The 14,887-nt window shown below is 43.0% G+C and overlaps 1 protein-coding gene across 3 annotated transcripts in view; it reads left to right on the top strand.

Moving 5' to 3' along the window:
- GCLC (glutamate-cysteine ligase catalytic subunit) overlaps positions 1–14,887 on the top strand; it is a 45,323-nt gene that overhangs the window by 17,141 nt on the left and 13,295 nt on the right. For 2 of the 3 annotated variants that reach the window (XM_004424011.2, XM_087438726.1), the window contains exons 2-6: positions 5,684–5,796; positions 6,554–6,736; positions 10,685–10,798; positions 12,413–12,471; positions 12,571–12,704. In XM_004424011.2, the coding sequence (XP_004424068.1) occupies positions 5,684–5,796; positions 6,554–6,736; positions 10,685–10,798; positions 12,413–12,471; positions 12,571–12,704 (603 nt within the window). The remainder of the gene's footprint in view (positions 1–5,683; positions 5,797–6,553; positions 6,737–10,684; positions 10,799–12,412; positions 12,472–12,570; positions 12,705–14,887) is intronic. The other variant, XM_087438724.1, reaches the window with a different exon arrangement.

Genomic DNA, 14,887 nt, shown 5'->3' with positions numbered 1-14,887 from the left:
GGCCGTGGGCTTGTTTTGGAGTTAGTGTAAGGAGAAAACTGTGTCTCTGAGAAGCAACAGGTGGTTCTAGCAGGAGTCAAGACTGCTGCTTGGGACAGTGGAAGAGAGCCAGTGGTGGAATGGAGGAGCTGGCCCTGAACCCCGAATTTTGAATTTCGGTAGAGTCGCTGGGGACCCTGCCCTGCAGCCCGCCCTTCCTAGGCGAAGTCTGCACTCGCCTGGCCCTCCTCGACCTGACCCCCTGGAGACGGCCCCTTCTCCAGGGTGTAAGGAGTGGGGAGTCCTCACCCCACTGGCTGGGAGGAAATATAGGACCTGGTGGTTCATTGTCCCCCAGGGACTTCATGATAGTTCCTTCTGTCCAGAGGTCAGGCACGTGATGGGAAAATACTTGAGAGAGGTGGTTCAGGGACCTTCCCTTTGTGTAACACTGTTTTTGTGGGAGAGTCCTTTAGTTCTAATTTACATAGACACTGACTAAGGAGCTTTCTCAAAAAGTATAACCTCCCTAAATAGGGACCTGCCTGTAACTGCTTCTGAGTCTGAGACAACTAGATTATTTCCTGTTTAAGCACTGTTTTCACCTCCAGGGAGTAGACATTTAAAAATTGTATTTTATAAATTTTCTAGCCTTTCCTCAAATTCTAAGCTCCCTGAAACTCTTACCCTCATGGTAGAGTATCAAAAAAAATTTTTTTTTTTTAAAGAAAAATTTTTGTTTTAAACTAGTGGTAAATGCCATTTCAAGACAACATAAATACTAAAAATGTTAATATTTTAATATTAACAGTTAATATTGTTATCTTGAGCCATAATATCACGAGTATTTCGCTGTCTACTATAGGTTTTGCATTGTGCTGGGTAGTTACATCACCCTCAATTAAGAGCCTTAACTTTTATTGGCCTAAATTCAGATGCACAGAACTCCTCTCGCCTGTGCAAACCTGCATTAAATAGCCTGAGGGTTATTGTGTCCCAATTGTTCCTAGCAACACTATATAACATGTAAGCTACGTAATTGTCTCTAGAATGGGCCTCTGTCTTTGATTTAACAGCTCAGAGATATTAGTGACTTTACTTCTAGTAGATATTAGTGACTTTTCTTTCTTTTAGAAGTAGAAATCTAAAGGATTTTAATTTTCATTTGTAGATAAAGGAGTGCGCATTTAAAAATGAGAGTCTCACAAAGTGGTTGAGTATGTTTTATTTATTTATTTTTGTGAGGAAGATCAGCCCTGAGCTAACATCTGTGCTGATCCTTCCCTTTTTTTTGCTGAGGAAGACCGGCTCTGAGCTAACATCTATTGCCAATCCTCCTCCTTTTTTTTTTACTGCAAAGCCCCAGCAGATAGTTGTCTGTCATAGTTTCACATCCTTCTAGTTGCTGTATGTGGGACGTGGCCTCAGCATGGCGGGAGAAGCGGTGCATCGGTGCGCGCCCAGGATCCGAACCCGGGCCGCCAGTAGCGGAGCGCGAGCACTCAACCGCTAAGCCACGGGGCCGGCCCAGTGTTCTCTTTGATTTTGTCTTTTCTCTCATCCTTTGGGTGTAAAAGGGAAGTTTAGGATGGGAACAAAATCCAGAAATAATAAAATAAGTCATTGTGGCTTTAGGTATTTTATGTTGGGAAAGCATTGTCTTAATGTATCACTTTTTATTACTGAACAGCTAGGTCACTGAACCAAACTCCATTTCAGCTCTAGTTTGGCTCCTAAAGATTGAGTTAATTATTTGAGCCCTCATATCAACTGGAGTTGGAAATAAATGTATTGAGGTGGGGGGGATTAAATATGATAACATGACAACCAGGGGCCAGGCCAGTGGCATAGTGGCTAAGTTCACACACTCTGCTTTGGCGGCCTGGAGTTCTCAGGTTTGGAACCCCGGGCATGGACCTATGTACCACTCACCAAGCCATGCTGTGGTGGCATCTTGTAGACAAAATAGAGGAAGATGGGCACAGATGTTAGCTCAGGGCTAATCTTCAGCAAAAAGAGGAAAGATTGGCAACAGGTGTTAGCTCAGGGCCGCTCTTCCTCACGAAACAAAACAAAAACTTAAAAAAAAATCATTTCCTATAGGAAATGCAAAAAAGAGTTTGCATGTGAATGAACAAAAAATATATTTAAAAAAAAAGACAGGGGCCGGCCCAGGGGCAGCAGCGGTTAAGTGCACGCGCTCCTCTGTGGCAGCCCGGGGTTCGCCGTTTCCGATCCCAGGCGTGCACTGACGCACTGCTTGTCAGGCCATGCTGTGGTGGCGTCCCATATAAAGTGGAGGAAGATGGGCATGGATGTTAGCCCAGGGCCAGTCTTCCTCAGCAAAAAGAGAGGAGGATTGGCAGATGTTAGCTCAGATGTTAGCTAAAAAAAAAAAAAAAAAGACAACCAGGAGGTTAAAGAACCATTTTGAGCACTGATGCAGAAAGATCAGGTGACCATAGGGAACGATGACTTCAGAACGCCTTAAATTCAAGTTTGAAAAATGTTCGGGGAATTCTTAAGGCTTCTAACTGAACTTAGATTTTATCCAAAAGTAAGTTTGTTTTTCTTTCTCATTTGGTAAACATTCTGATGTTGTTCTGTTTCATTTGCTTAATGAGATCATGGATGATTATTTTTTAATTAAGGAGAGTTTGCTTTGTTAGCATTTTAAATGTCATCCATTTGGCTGATATTTAAAACTCAAACTGAGCTTAACCTTTTTGTTCCTTTGCCCTGCCCATGCTTTAAACTTGTGGGCTAAGAGTGATTTTGAAAACTAAGGATTTCAATTATTTCAAAACGAGGAAACTAACAAAAGTCGTTGCATGTTTAGGTTATATAAGTGGTATAAATGTTCTTGCTCGTTTTGGTAATAGATAAATGATGGGAACTCCGTAAGCTAGGCAGTATCTCTTCATCTTTCTTGTAGGAAGCATGTTCTCTGGTTAAGAAGATAACTTAACCCCCCGATAACAGATGATGCCAGAGAGATGTCAGAGCCAGTGATCAAAGGAGGAAGATTCCTTCCAACTGGGGAGTTATGAATGCTACATAGATATAGCAAATGAGTCTGTCCTGGGCCTAAGTGACAGGCTGAGCCATCTGTTTAAATCTATAACTCTGTTAGATCTCAGCTTCTATGATACGATGTCAGGCCCACTTTATAAATTTGAGGCATAATCAGTTTGAGAGATTTTTCAGCCAGTGTTAGAACCTATCCCTATCTCATATAGCTTACAACAATTTTTTTGAAAGCTTACTATCGCTCAACAAGATTGGCATCCTCTATAGTTCTAGCAGCAAGGTGTGCTGGGCCTTGAGGCTGGGCAGGGCTGTGTTCAAATCCCTGCTTGTGGCCTTGGGCAGCTGACTCAGCCTCTCTGAGCCTCTGTGCCCATCTATGAAATAGATGATCATGCCTACTTTGTGTGATGGGTTTGCAGATTAGGATCCATATATGAAAAGTTCATGGCATACCCTTTTTCATTATGCTAATTTAAAGGTAATTTTGTTTCTCATACTTACAATATTTTCATATATCCATCCTGAGACTTAACAAAGTGTCCTGTTCCATCAGGTTTTGGCTGTTCAGAAGTCATGGGTCTGTAGATTCTATCTGAAAACCTGTACTTAAAGGTGGGAGCACTTGCAGATTCTGCAGCCTACAGTGTTCAGGCATTTGACATTGAGTCACTATACAGGTGCAAATCTCACATTTCTGGTTCATGTACCTAAATCAAGCCATCTTACCCATTTTTTGAGCTAAAACAAGTCTAATTAGAGAAGCAAGAATGGGAACTTAAACTCATCAATAAGACAACTATCTTAGTCAATTCAGGCTGTAACAAATACTGTAAACTGGGTGGCTTAAACAACAGACGTTTACTTCTCACAGTTCTGGGTGATGGGAAGTCCAGGATCAAAGGTGCCGGCAGATTCAGTTCCAGGTGAGGGCCCTCTTGCTGACTGACGAATGGCCACCTTCTTGCTGTGTCCTCACGTGGTGGAGAGAGACCATCTTTCTCATCTCTTATGAGGGCACTAATCACATCAGGAGGGCTCCGCTCTCGTGACCTGATTACCCCCCATAGGCTTCATCTTTAAACACATCAAGTTGGAGATTAAGGGCTTCAGCATCTGAATTTGGGGGGACACAAACATTCGGTCTGTAGCAACAACTAATATTTGTTGTTGTTGTTTAAACCTGCTGGGCTATTTCCCGTGGTTACTAACATTTTTTCCCCCTTTATAATTATATTTTTTAGCTGAAGGGCAAAACAGTCACTGGAACATTACTGTTTTTGTGACAGGGATGGCTGACTCAAACGCCTTCCAGGATCGGGCAGGTCCACGTAAATAAAGGAATAGGCCTCTGCAGACCCGAGAGCAGCCCAGCCCCAGCCGTGCAGGACTCAGGCCTGTGCTGGGTTTCTGGGTGTGTGTTTGCTTTTAAGGCTGGGAATCTGGATTTACATGTGAAATATCAGGTAGATAGTGGATGTATTGTTGCTTGCCTTTTTAAAAATTTTATTTTAATACTACGATAAGCCAAACAAAATACATCTGTGGACTGGTCTGCCTTGTGGGGCACCTGTTCCACCTCTCGTCTTCTCTGTCTTGGTGTCTTGTGCAAAGGGTACTCTCCATTATTTGCCTGAGTGATCCAATTCCATACCTTTTCACTTACATATGGATAACATGTGTTTTATTTCAATCATAGTGATTCATAATCCTTACTGTTTACACCAACAGTCATGATTTAAAGCATGCGATTTCAGGGAAAATAACAGCAGGTTCTATTTGTACTCTACCCAGAAAATTCTTACCTTGGTATTTAACTCTTGATTTTTATCAGAATTCCACCAGATATTGTTGTAAATGCACTGGTGCACCTTGCATTGTAAATTTCATATGGTTTTAGAGTGGGGAAGTTGTCTTAAATGATCTTGGAAAACCAAAACTAAATTGTTGAAACTCCTAGAATAACTTCTCCTATTGGTGTGTTATGATTATAATTTAACTCTCCAATAGTGGGACTCATTAAATAACCTGGCAGTAAGAGTAATCTATCTCGATTAGAATGCCCAGAGAGGGGCTGGCCCTGTAGTGGTGTGGTTAAGTTCACACACTCTGCTTCGGCAGCATTTCGCTGGATAGGATCCTGGGCAAGGACCTACGCACCGCTCGTCCAGCAGCGTACAGAATCTTAGCTCCTCTTTTGAAGTACTGTCGTGCACCACATAATGACATTTTGGTCAACAAAGGATCGGATATATGATAGTGGTCCCATAAGGTTAGTACCATGAAGCCTAGATGTGTAGTGGGCTATACCATCTAGGTTTGTGTAAGTACACTCTATGATGTTTGCATAACCGCGAAATCGCCTAACAATGCATTTCTCAGAACGTGTCCCCGTCGTTAAGCAATTTGACAAAATGGGCATTTTGATCTTTCTATAGGATATTAAGTAGAACGGGGAAAGAAGGAATTGAGAAGTAAGAGTTCTTGTCCTCAAACAATGCCACTATTGATGGACCGTTTTCCCTAGGTTTTTTCCTGTTACGCAGATGAACACTCACATGCTATAGTCTAAGCAGATGTGTCTTGAGTTACTGTGGATCCTTTCCCCACTTTCTTCTCCTAAAGGTTACAATGAGTCTGGAAGTATGTTAATCTTTCTCTTTTTTATTTTCAATAGGTGGAATACATGTTGGTATCTTTTGATCATGAAAATAAAAGAGTCCGGTTGGTCCTGTCTGGAGAGGAACTTCTTGAAACTCTACAAGAACAGGGGGAAAGGACAAACCCAAAGTAAGCTGCTGTACTGAAGGCTTGTCTTAGTGTTTCTGAAACGTTACAACTACTAGAATGGAATGTATAGGAGGCAAGATGGCATAGCTCTTGAGAGCCCAGGCTCTGGTTCTGAGTTATCTGGGTTCAAATCCTGGTGCCTCTACTTAATAGCTGGGTAGTCTTAGGCAAGTTACTCAATGTCTCTATGCCTCAGTGTCCTCATCTGTAAAGTAGGGGTGATAATAATAATAATACCCACCTCGTGTAGGGTATTGACATTTTAAATACATTAACATATTAAAGCACTTAGGAGGGTAAACTCAATATGAAGCTTATTTACTATTATTAAACGTTAAAAAAACATTTCCCAAGTGATATGGAGACCACAGACTGTGGTGCCAGATAAAACATGCAGATGGGTTTTGTTTGGCTGGCAGGATGTTGATAAACTATTTCTTTGTTGAAGTAGACGGAGAGGTGAGGGGGCATGGACTCCCCAGTCGTTTTTCCATTCACTGGATTTTGGAGGCTGCATGTGAGTTTGGAGCCCAGCACTGAACTGAAAGAGCCCTTGCGGCTCCTCTCCTTTCCCACAAAGTGGACTAGCTTGCTAGTGAGAGTGAGTGCCCTGTGTTCGTTTTTAGTTATTTATAAATATTTTGGACCCAGTACTTTCAACACCTATGTAGTTGAATGCTTTCTAAATTTTTTCAGAAACTTTTTAAAAACTTCTAAAAACTGAGTGGCTGGAACGAGATTTTGTTCTTCTCTGTAGCCATCCTACCCTTTGGAGACCAGAGTATGGGAGTTACATGATTGAAGGGACCCCCGGGCAGCCCTACGGGGGAACGATGTCCGAGTTCAACACAGTCGAAGACAACATGAGAAAACGCCGGAAGGAGGCCACTTCTTTACTAAAAGCACATCAGGCTGTTTGCACAATTACTTCATTTCCCAGGTTAGTTCCTCTATGAACAGGCCCCAGCAGACATTTCAGAGCTGGAGGTTATGAAGAGAGCAAATCATGACCCAGGCATTTGAGCCCACAGTTCTCATACTTTACAGACAGTCCGTACTTTATTGGCTGCATCTGATAGAGTCTGTGCCGTTGGAGCTGCAGGTAGAAATTGCCCACCAGTTTCAGTCAGTGGGTGTTGGCCCGGAGCACTGTGGGGAGAGTGTTCGTCTGGGCTCAGTGGGAAAGGCCACCGGGAGGACCACCGTGACTGGTTAGCCGTGTGTCGATGTCCACCCACGTGGGAGTGGAGGGAGCAGCTCGCTGCCAGGCAGGTCTGACCGTGTAAGGAACACCATGTAAGGAGCAGCAGAGTCTCCTGAGGGTTATCAAGTGCTCCTCTCACTCGACTGTGACGGTTGTCTCTCACGCGTGTTTGCCCGCCAGCAACTGGCGGTGTTCGTGGCAGATCAGAGGGTCACCTGTTGGGGGGCTGGCATCAGTGCTCCCAGTGCACGGTCAACTCATTAACTATGAACAGGGGGAGTCACTAGGTTGTGTTTGGATATTGTGCTGAAAAGAAAATTTAGGATTTGTCGTCAAACCTAGTTATGGCTAAAAGTTCATAAAAGTAAACATAAATAGTGAAGTTATGTTGTTAGCTTAGAATGAGGTATATAAATATTGTACAATAATACGTAAATCTGAATGTAAGAATGCAGTTCTGCAAAATTATAAATCTGATTTATCTATGCCAGATATCTGTCAAGATTGTGACAGAGTATGCTTACCTCCTCAAAGTTCAAAGAGCCTTGGGGCTTGGTATCCACGGCCTGGAACACTTTGAACTGTTTTTATACCTTGTTTTTTTTTTTCTGATAAATATCCATAATGAACACAGACATTCAGAGTCATATCATTGGTCTTCGAAGGACACTTAAATGGGAATTTTCTTTTTTAAAATCTCTATTGTAACATCTAAATAGTTGAAACCTTATTGAAGCAACTCCCACTTACTTAAACATTTGGAGAAGCATCTCTTACTTTCTGTGATTGCTTCCTTCCATTGGTGCCAGCCACTACCCTCTCCTTGCCAGAAGAAAAACCCCAACTGGAGGGGAGTGGATGAGCTGGCTTGGAAGAGAGTTGGCGCATTCCTTTGCCCTAATGTTTTAGGGAGGAGGTAAAAAATCATGACTCTGCCATTCACTCAGATACTTGAGTGCCTGCTCCACACCGGACCATGCAGTGTGGGGCACAGTCATGGGTGAAAACAGGCACAGTCTTTGCCTTCACGGAGCTAGTGGGAAACAGAGTAATGCAATACCCATAGATCCAACAAATATGAAGTTGGGGCAGTGCTGTGAGGAAGAGATGTGGAGCCAAGAGAGCGTGACATGGTGTTTAATGGACTCTGTGTGGAGGAGGAAGGCTTCTCCGAGAGAGGATGATTGCAGCAGTGTCCAGAGTTGCAGGAGGAGTTTTAATAGGAATGGGGAGGGGAGGGATGTCCTCGGGAGGGGAGCAGCATGAGCTAAAGTCCTGGGATGAGCCAGGGGAGCAGAGAGCCTTCCAAGAGCTAGGAGAAAGCTGGCCGGTGTGGCTGGGATGCTGAGAAGGAAGTGGAAGTGTGGGGTTAAGTGACACTGGGCAGGCAAGATCGTGTTAACTGAGGGTTTTGGTTGCCATCGTAAAAGCAGTAGAAGGCCTTGGGCAAGCTGGGTTGGGCGGAGAGCATCAAGTTCTTGATTTGCAGCCCTCACCTGGGCTGTAGTGTGAGCAGGGCTATGGGATGGATGCCAGCGCTTACTAGGAGATGAGTAAGGGGCTCCCTCGGGGGAGATGAGGGTGCCTGGATGAGAGTGGGTAGTGGAGCTAGAAAAAGGAGATAGATCAAGAGATGGCAAAATCAGCAAACCTAGGGGTGGAAAGAAGAGATGTCAAGGCTGTGGGTGTAGGTAATTATGCAACTTTAAAATAAGAAGGCCAAGGAGAAGGTTACAGATGTTATTTGACAGTCTCTAGTGAACTGGAAAATTGAATCTTACATTTTCCTTAACATTGAGACGGTTGTCAATTTCACTTAGCAAATTAAAAAAAAAAGTTTTGTAATACAAACCGGAAGCGTTTTATTTTATATTTTAAAATTCAGGAACGTATAGTATTGATTGGCGGTGGGAGTTCTTTCTGGGCCGCAAAGGGAAGTTTTTGGTTAAACCTAATGTGTCTTTTACTTTAAGTGAGAAATGGCTCCATATGGGATAGTTGCCTTTTTTTTTTTTTTTTAGGATTTAGCTTCTTTTTCTTCAGTTATTATGAAGGGAAACTTGAGACAAAGGAATAAGTTTTATTCTAAGAATATTTTCTAAGGGAGGGTATTTTTGGACTTGTAAACAAAACAAGAATAATTGTTAGTTATTTAGTTGTAGGAGCCTCACCTTACATCCATAGTAAATGATAAGGAAAGTTTTCTTGTATTTCGAGATCAAGAGAGAACGAAGTACTCGGTTTAAGTGTAAACATTGTGATTTTTCCCTCTGTAAAGAGGCAAATCTCTGTAGTATGGAAACTGTAGTTGAAAACAGTGGCCATGTGACTATATATAAGTTAATCAAACTTACATAAAATGAAGAGTTCAGTTCCTCGGTCACACTAGCCTCATTTCAAGTGCTCAGTAGCCACACGTGGCTGCCATATTGGTATTGGACAGCACAGATGATAAACATTTCCATCATTCAGAAAGTTCTGTTGGATGGTGCTCATCTGGAAGAAAAGCAGTGCTGAAGGAATCTGAAGATCTGAGTTCTGCCTGCCTTCTTCCAGCCAGACAAGCACATTGTCATTCTCCCTTCATCCATCCTGATTCTGGGTAGCTCAGAATCCTCCAGATTTAAGTTTGTCACTTTCCTAAAGGACTTTCCCTAAGGTTGCAGGCTCACAGTAGATAATGCACATAGCTGTGAAAATTCCCAGGAACTCTGATTATCCCTAGGAACTGTTTTCCAGATAAGATCAGCTAATTCAGTTGTTGCTCACAAGGTGGATGTGGGCAGCCAGCAGGTGCTTTATTGTATAAAAGGTAGGGGTTGAAAATAAGGCATGGGCTCATCTTGGCTCTCAAGCCAAACGGTTTCTACCCTGATGTAAAGCCCTGACAAGAGCCTCCCTGGTTTTGCTTTCACTGACTGTTAGTCTTTGCCCTCCCTCACAGCGCACTTAACCGTGACCTTAAAATTCTTAGAACTGGTTGCGTCACTACAAGTGATATGGATTTTGAGCTTTACACTTAGAGGTAAATATAGGGCTTCATTTTTCTGTACTGGAATTAAAGCTCCTCTTTAGGTCAAGTAAGACTATCAGGTTGGGTTTCAGGCTTCAGAGAGAGATCTCAGGGGTGATGGGGACACCTGTGGAGATACTCCATGATCTTGAGGGATTCGTGAGGTGACCTGCAGAGGCAAAAAACAGGAGACCCCTTCCAGATTCGAACAAAGCTGATCAGGAGGTTGGAGGCAGTGGGGCTGTGCAGGGGTCAAAAGATAAGCGCAGAGATTAGAGGTGGTAACAGAAGACGCCCCGGACGCTACATACAGGGAAACCTATAACCCGTGACAATGGATGGGACCAAGGGAAGTGACTTCTGTGCGGTTGGTCGTCACTATTGGATGAAGAGACGAGTGGGACGTGAGTGCTCTGCAGATACTGAGTGAATGGAAGCTCTCTGATGAAGTCAGTAAAGGGCTGCCATCACAAAGGGAGATCTTGGTGAGCAAGATGACAAAGCACAAGGAGGTGGTGGTAAAGGGGCACAATATATACAGAGCCTCCATATGCCAGACCGTCTGCAAAGGGGAGTACGAGACGTGAGGTCTTTAACAGGTGCAGTGGTGGCAAGACATAATTAACTCTCGAAAACAAATCCTATCTATTTAGTTCTTCAATTTGTTGTAGATTAGGCTGTCCTGGGTTCACGGTGCCCGATTTCAAACCCAACCCGGTGGAAGGAGGAGCTTCCAAGTCCCTCTTCTTCCCTGATGAAGCCATAAACAAGCACCCCCGCTTCAGGTGAGTGTGGCTTTGTGTTTAAACCAGATGTCCCTCACTCAGATCCCTGCCTTCTGAGAGGATGGTGTGCCTGCCCAGGAATCCTCATGGAGCATTTACTGAATTCTGGCTCCCTCTGTAATTAACCAAAGAGGACGGCAGACTTGTATACATACCTGTTCGCATCCTCAGTACCCCCAGGGCTACCTGATTGTTGTTTCTGGTATCCCGGCTTCATTTGCCTGTTTTGCAACTCATCTTAAAGTCACTAATTTAGCTGCTCTCTTCTTTAATGAGCAGATTCTTTTCAGTCCTAGTTCTGTGAACACCTGTTGGGAAGCTTTCCCTTAGTTATTCCTACCTTTTTCCCCTCTGTAAGTTACCATCAGTACCTGTGATCCATTCATCCCACTCTACATACATACATACATACATACATAAGGTAAAATAGGGACATCTGGCACAGAATAGGCATTTCTACCTTCTGTTCTATTAACTTCCCGGTCTGTTAGTCTCTAGGTTAATTCTTGGGTTTTTAAGGTGCTTCGGGGCCCACACCAGTCTGCTCTTGGCTTTGTACCTTGAGTCTCACCTGTCTTCCTGAGCCTAGGCTCCTGCCCTAGAGTCAGGGACGTCGGGACTTCTCAGTGTTCGTTCCTTTAACAAGTCTGCACACATGCTATATGCAGAGTCTTTGGGGAGACAAAGATTTATAGACATAGTTACCAACTTCGAATGGTACAGTGTGCTAAGGGGAAAAGATAGATTATGATGGATGTCAAAGGATGGTAGCCCCAGAGGTCCTCCTTGGAGAAAGGAGGGTGCTTCTGACTGAGGGGATCAAAACAGGCTTTGTGAAGGAGGGAGCATCTAAGCTGAGCCGACAGCAGCACAGTCCCATAGACTCATAATGTGAGCCACAGATGTCATGTTAAATTTTCCAGTAGCCACATTAATAAAAAAGGTTGACTTAATTTTATAATATATTTTCTTTAACTCTGTATATCCAAAATATTTCAACTTGTAATCAGTATTTTTAAGTGTTAATTTTACTTTTTTTTTGTACTAAGTCTTTAAAATCTTGTGTATGTTTTACCCTCAGAGCATATTTTAATTAGGATTAGCCACATTTCAAGTGCTCAGTAGCCACAGTGTGCCTGGTAGCTTCTGGGTTAGACATCGAGGGTCTAGAGGTTAAGTATTAATGCTGCAGATTGGGGAGGGAGTAATGAGGTCTTGGGGCTCCAGAGATGCCTGGAGAAAGCAAGTACTCTAAAGCTTGGCTAACCTCTTTGGAGTTAACATGAGAAGTGTTAGGAATGTAGGGTAAGGCCAGACCATGGCAGACCCCAAGACTTGAGCTTGATTTGGTAACTTACGTGCAGCCCAGGAATCGGGAGTTGAGCAGGGGAGAGAAGGGCATTCTTGAGCAGGAGCCAGAGGCAGTGGTATTAACCCGAAGCCGTCTTTCTGAGTATCCCTCCGAGTGTCTTGATCCACATAAACCTTCTGTAGGGTTGCCTTAGGAGAATTCCTTTGAGGTAGGATTTCATTCCATTTACTTGTGTACGATCAAATTCTTCTTTTACATGATGGTTCTTAGACCGATTTATGACATTTGGTTGTCTGTTTTAGTACCCTAACAAGAAATATCCGACACAGGAGAGGAGAAAAGGTTGTCATCAATGTACCAAGTAAGTCCACAGAGAGGTGGGGGGTGGGAGAGAAGCTCACTGAGTTGTTTTTTAATCCTTGACTCTTAACCATTTCCTTTTTTCTTTTAATTTAAACAGTATTTAAGGACAAGAATACCCCGTCTCCATTTCTAGAAACGTTTCCTGAGGATGATGAGGCAGCAAAGGCTTCTAAGCCTGATCATATTTACATGGATGCCATGGGATTTGGGATGGGCAATTGCTGTCTTCAGGTATTGTTTCAAATATACAGAGAGGCAAAGTGTCCTCATCCATTTCTATTTACAACTTCTTTTCTTTATATATGCATGTTTCCCTTTTAAAAATCATATTTTAATCAGGTTGAAGTGGTAGCCAGTATGCCTTTCTGACAACCAATGAAGTTATTTTAGTAAATTCATTAGAAGTTATCTCTGGGTGGAGAATTTACAGAATCTACAGTTCACTACAAAGATAGTGTTAATTAACTTAACATGTGAAATATTCTGTGGTGGCTGTCTCTCTTCTCTGTGAGCCTAATTTGTGCTGCCATCTAGTGACAGTCTAGCTTTGAGGTTGTAAACATTGCTCATATCTCTTACTGTTTCTACAAATGAACTCTGGTGGATGCACTCCAATGATTTTGTGATCCAAGGAAGGGATTGTTTGGACTTTAAATTTTTATATTCATGCGGGCCATCTAGCGGTATAAAAAGAGTAAATATTTAGCAGCGTTTGTTTGCCTTGTCCCAGCTAAGTTATACGGAGATAGAGTAGCCTTCCTCTGTGTACTCTGAAGACTGGCCTGGATCTAGTTAGATGACTGGTGTCCCTGGTACTGATTGTGCCCAAGCTCACGTGGGACCTGGGTGGCAAGCAAAAACCCATCAGGCAGCACGCGGGCCTGCGTTGGGGTTTTGGCTGTCCCTACTCTGGTACTTGGGTAATTCCCTTCACTTCTTTTTGGCCTCAGTTTTCTCATCCGTTGAAAGAAGGGTTTATATTACGGCCCCTTCTAGGTCTGACTCTAAGCCAATATTTATTACACTGGTTTTGTTAACAGGACAAAACTTATTTTAACCTGTAATTTGTTTAAAATCACGTTAGAGGAGAAGGAGTTGCACAAAAGATAAACTTTCAAATTGAAAATTTCAAAAAAGAGAGAGGCCTCTTGTTATTGTCCAAGGAGATTTTAACCAGTTCCGATTACGTCAGCTGATTAGAAACAGTGTCCTTGGACGCCTGGAGCCATGCGAAGCCTGGCCCCTCATAAGGTCCCTGGGCCTCCAGTCTGTCGCTCTCTACACAGAGGCCAAGAAACCCACATTCCCGTCATCTCAAACGGCTGCAGCAGAGACTCGCGCCTTCCTGCACATGTATCTCTGACATGTTTATTTTTACAACTATGTATGTTCACAGTTGACTGCCAGTTAGATTTTTCCATGCTAAATGTGCTTAAATAATCATAGCCAAGGATAAATTTGTTTTCTGCTTTTCCTGACTTATATAGGTAGTATAAAATAGGTGTCTTCCAAGCAAACGTGGGCCAGTAAGTTTCTTTAGAAATGGTCACTTCATTCAAAAAGAGACCTTTGACTTTTAACTGTGTATCTGCTTTCCTGTCTTAATTACAAATATTCTAAAGAGAACCATCAAGCTTTAAAACTTACAGTGTGTGGCCCTGAAATTGTATCAGTGCTGTTGGAGTAGCGACTGCCCTTTCTTGGTTTAATGTTAAACCAGGGTGTTTTGCCATGACAGCACAGTGGCTCTGTTCCAAAAGGATGTTCTTTCCCTTGAAACGCTGTATTTATACAAATAAATGTGTCCTGATGGTAGGTAGTTAATATTTTTATTAGCTATGGATACAGTCTTCCATCCAGTTTAAGCTTTGTCACGGGTTTAGGATCAAGTTTCTTTTTCTAAGTGGTATGTCCAGCACCCCGGTTTGAAAACTCCGCTTAAAGTCATTCGAGGGGCTGGCCCTGTGGTGTAGTGGTGAAGTTGGTGCACTCTGCCTCAGCACCCTGGGGTTTGCAATTTCAGATCCCGGAAGCTGACCTACACACCACTCATCAAGCCATGCTGTGGCGGTGTCCCGTATACAAAGTAGAGGAAGATGGGCATGGATGTTAGCTTAGAGCTAATCTTCCACACACACACACACACACAAAATCATTAGACAACGTAAAGTGTATGGCAAATGAGACGAATTCCACGTGTCACCGCAGAAATCCCTGCTTTGTATCTCTCACGTGGAACACTAGGAACTGCTTATTACAGTAAAGCAGAAAAATAGTTTCAAGGTGACTTTTTTTTTTTTTAATTTTTTATTTATTTTCCCCCCAAAGCCCCACTAGATAGTTGTATGTCATAGCTGCACATCCTTCTAGTTGCTGTATGTGGGACGGGGCCTCAGCATAGCTGGAGAAGCAGT

This window comes from Ceratotherium simum, chromosome 13 (assembly GCF_057802395.1).
Source record: "Ceratotherium simum simum isolate JZ-2026a chromosome 13, ASM5780239v1, whole genome shotgun sequence".
In the NCBI taxonomy this organism is placed as follows: Eukaryota; Metazoa; Chordata; class Mammalia; order Perissodactyla; family Rhinocerotidae; genus Ceratotherium; species Ceratotherium simum.
The sequence above is the reverse complement of the archived record's forward strand: the minus strand, read 5'-3'. Positions and strand labels throughout refer to the sequence as shown.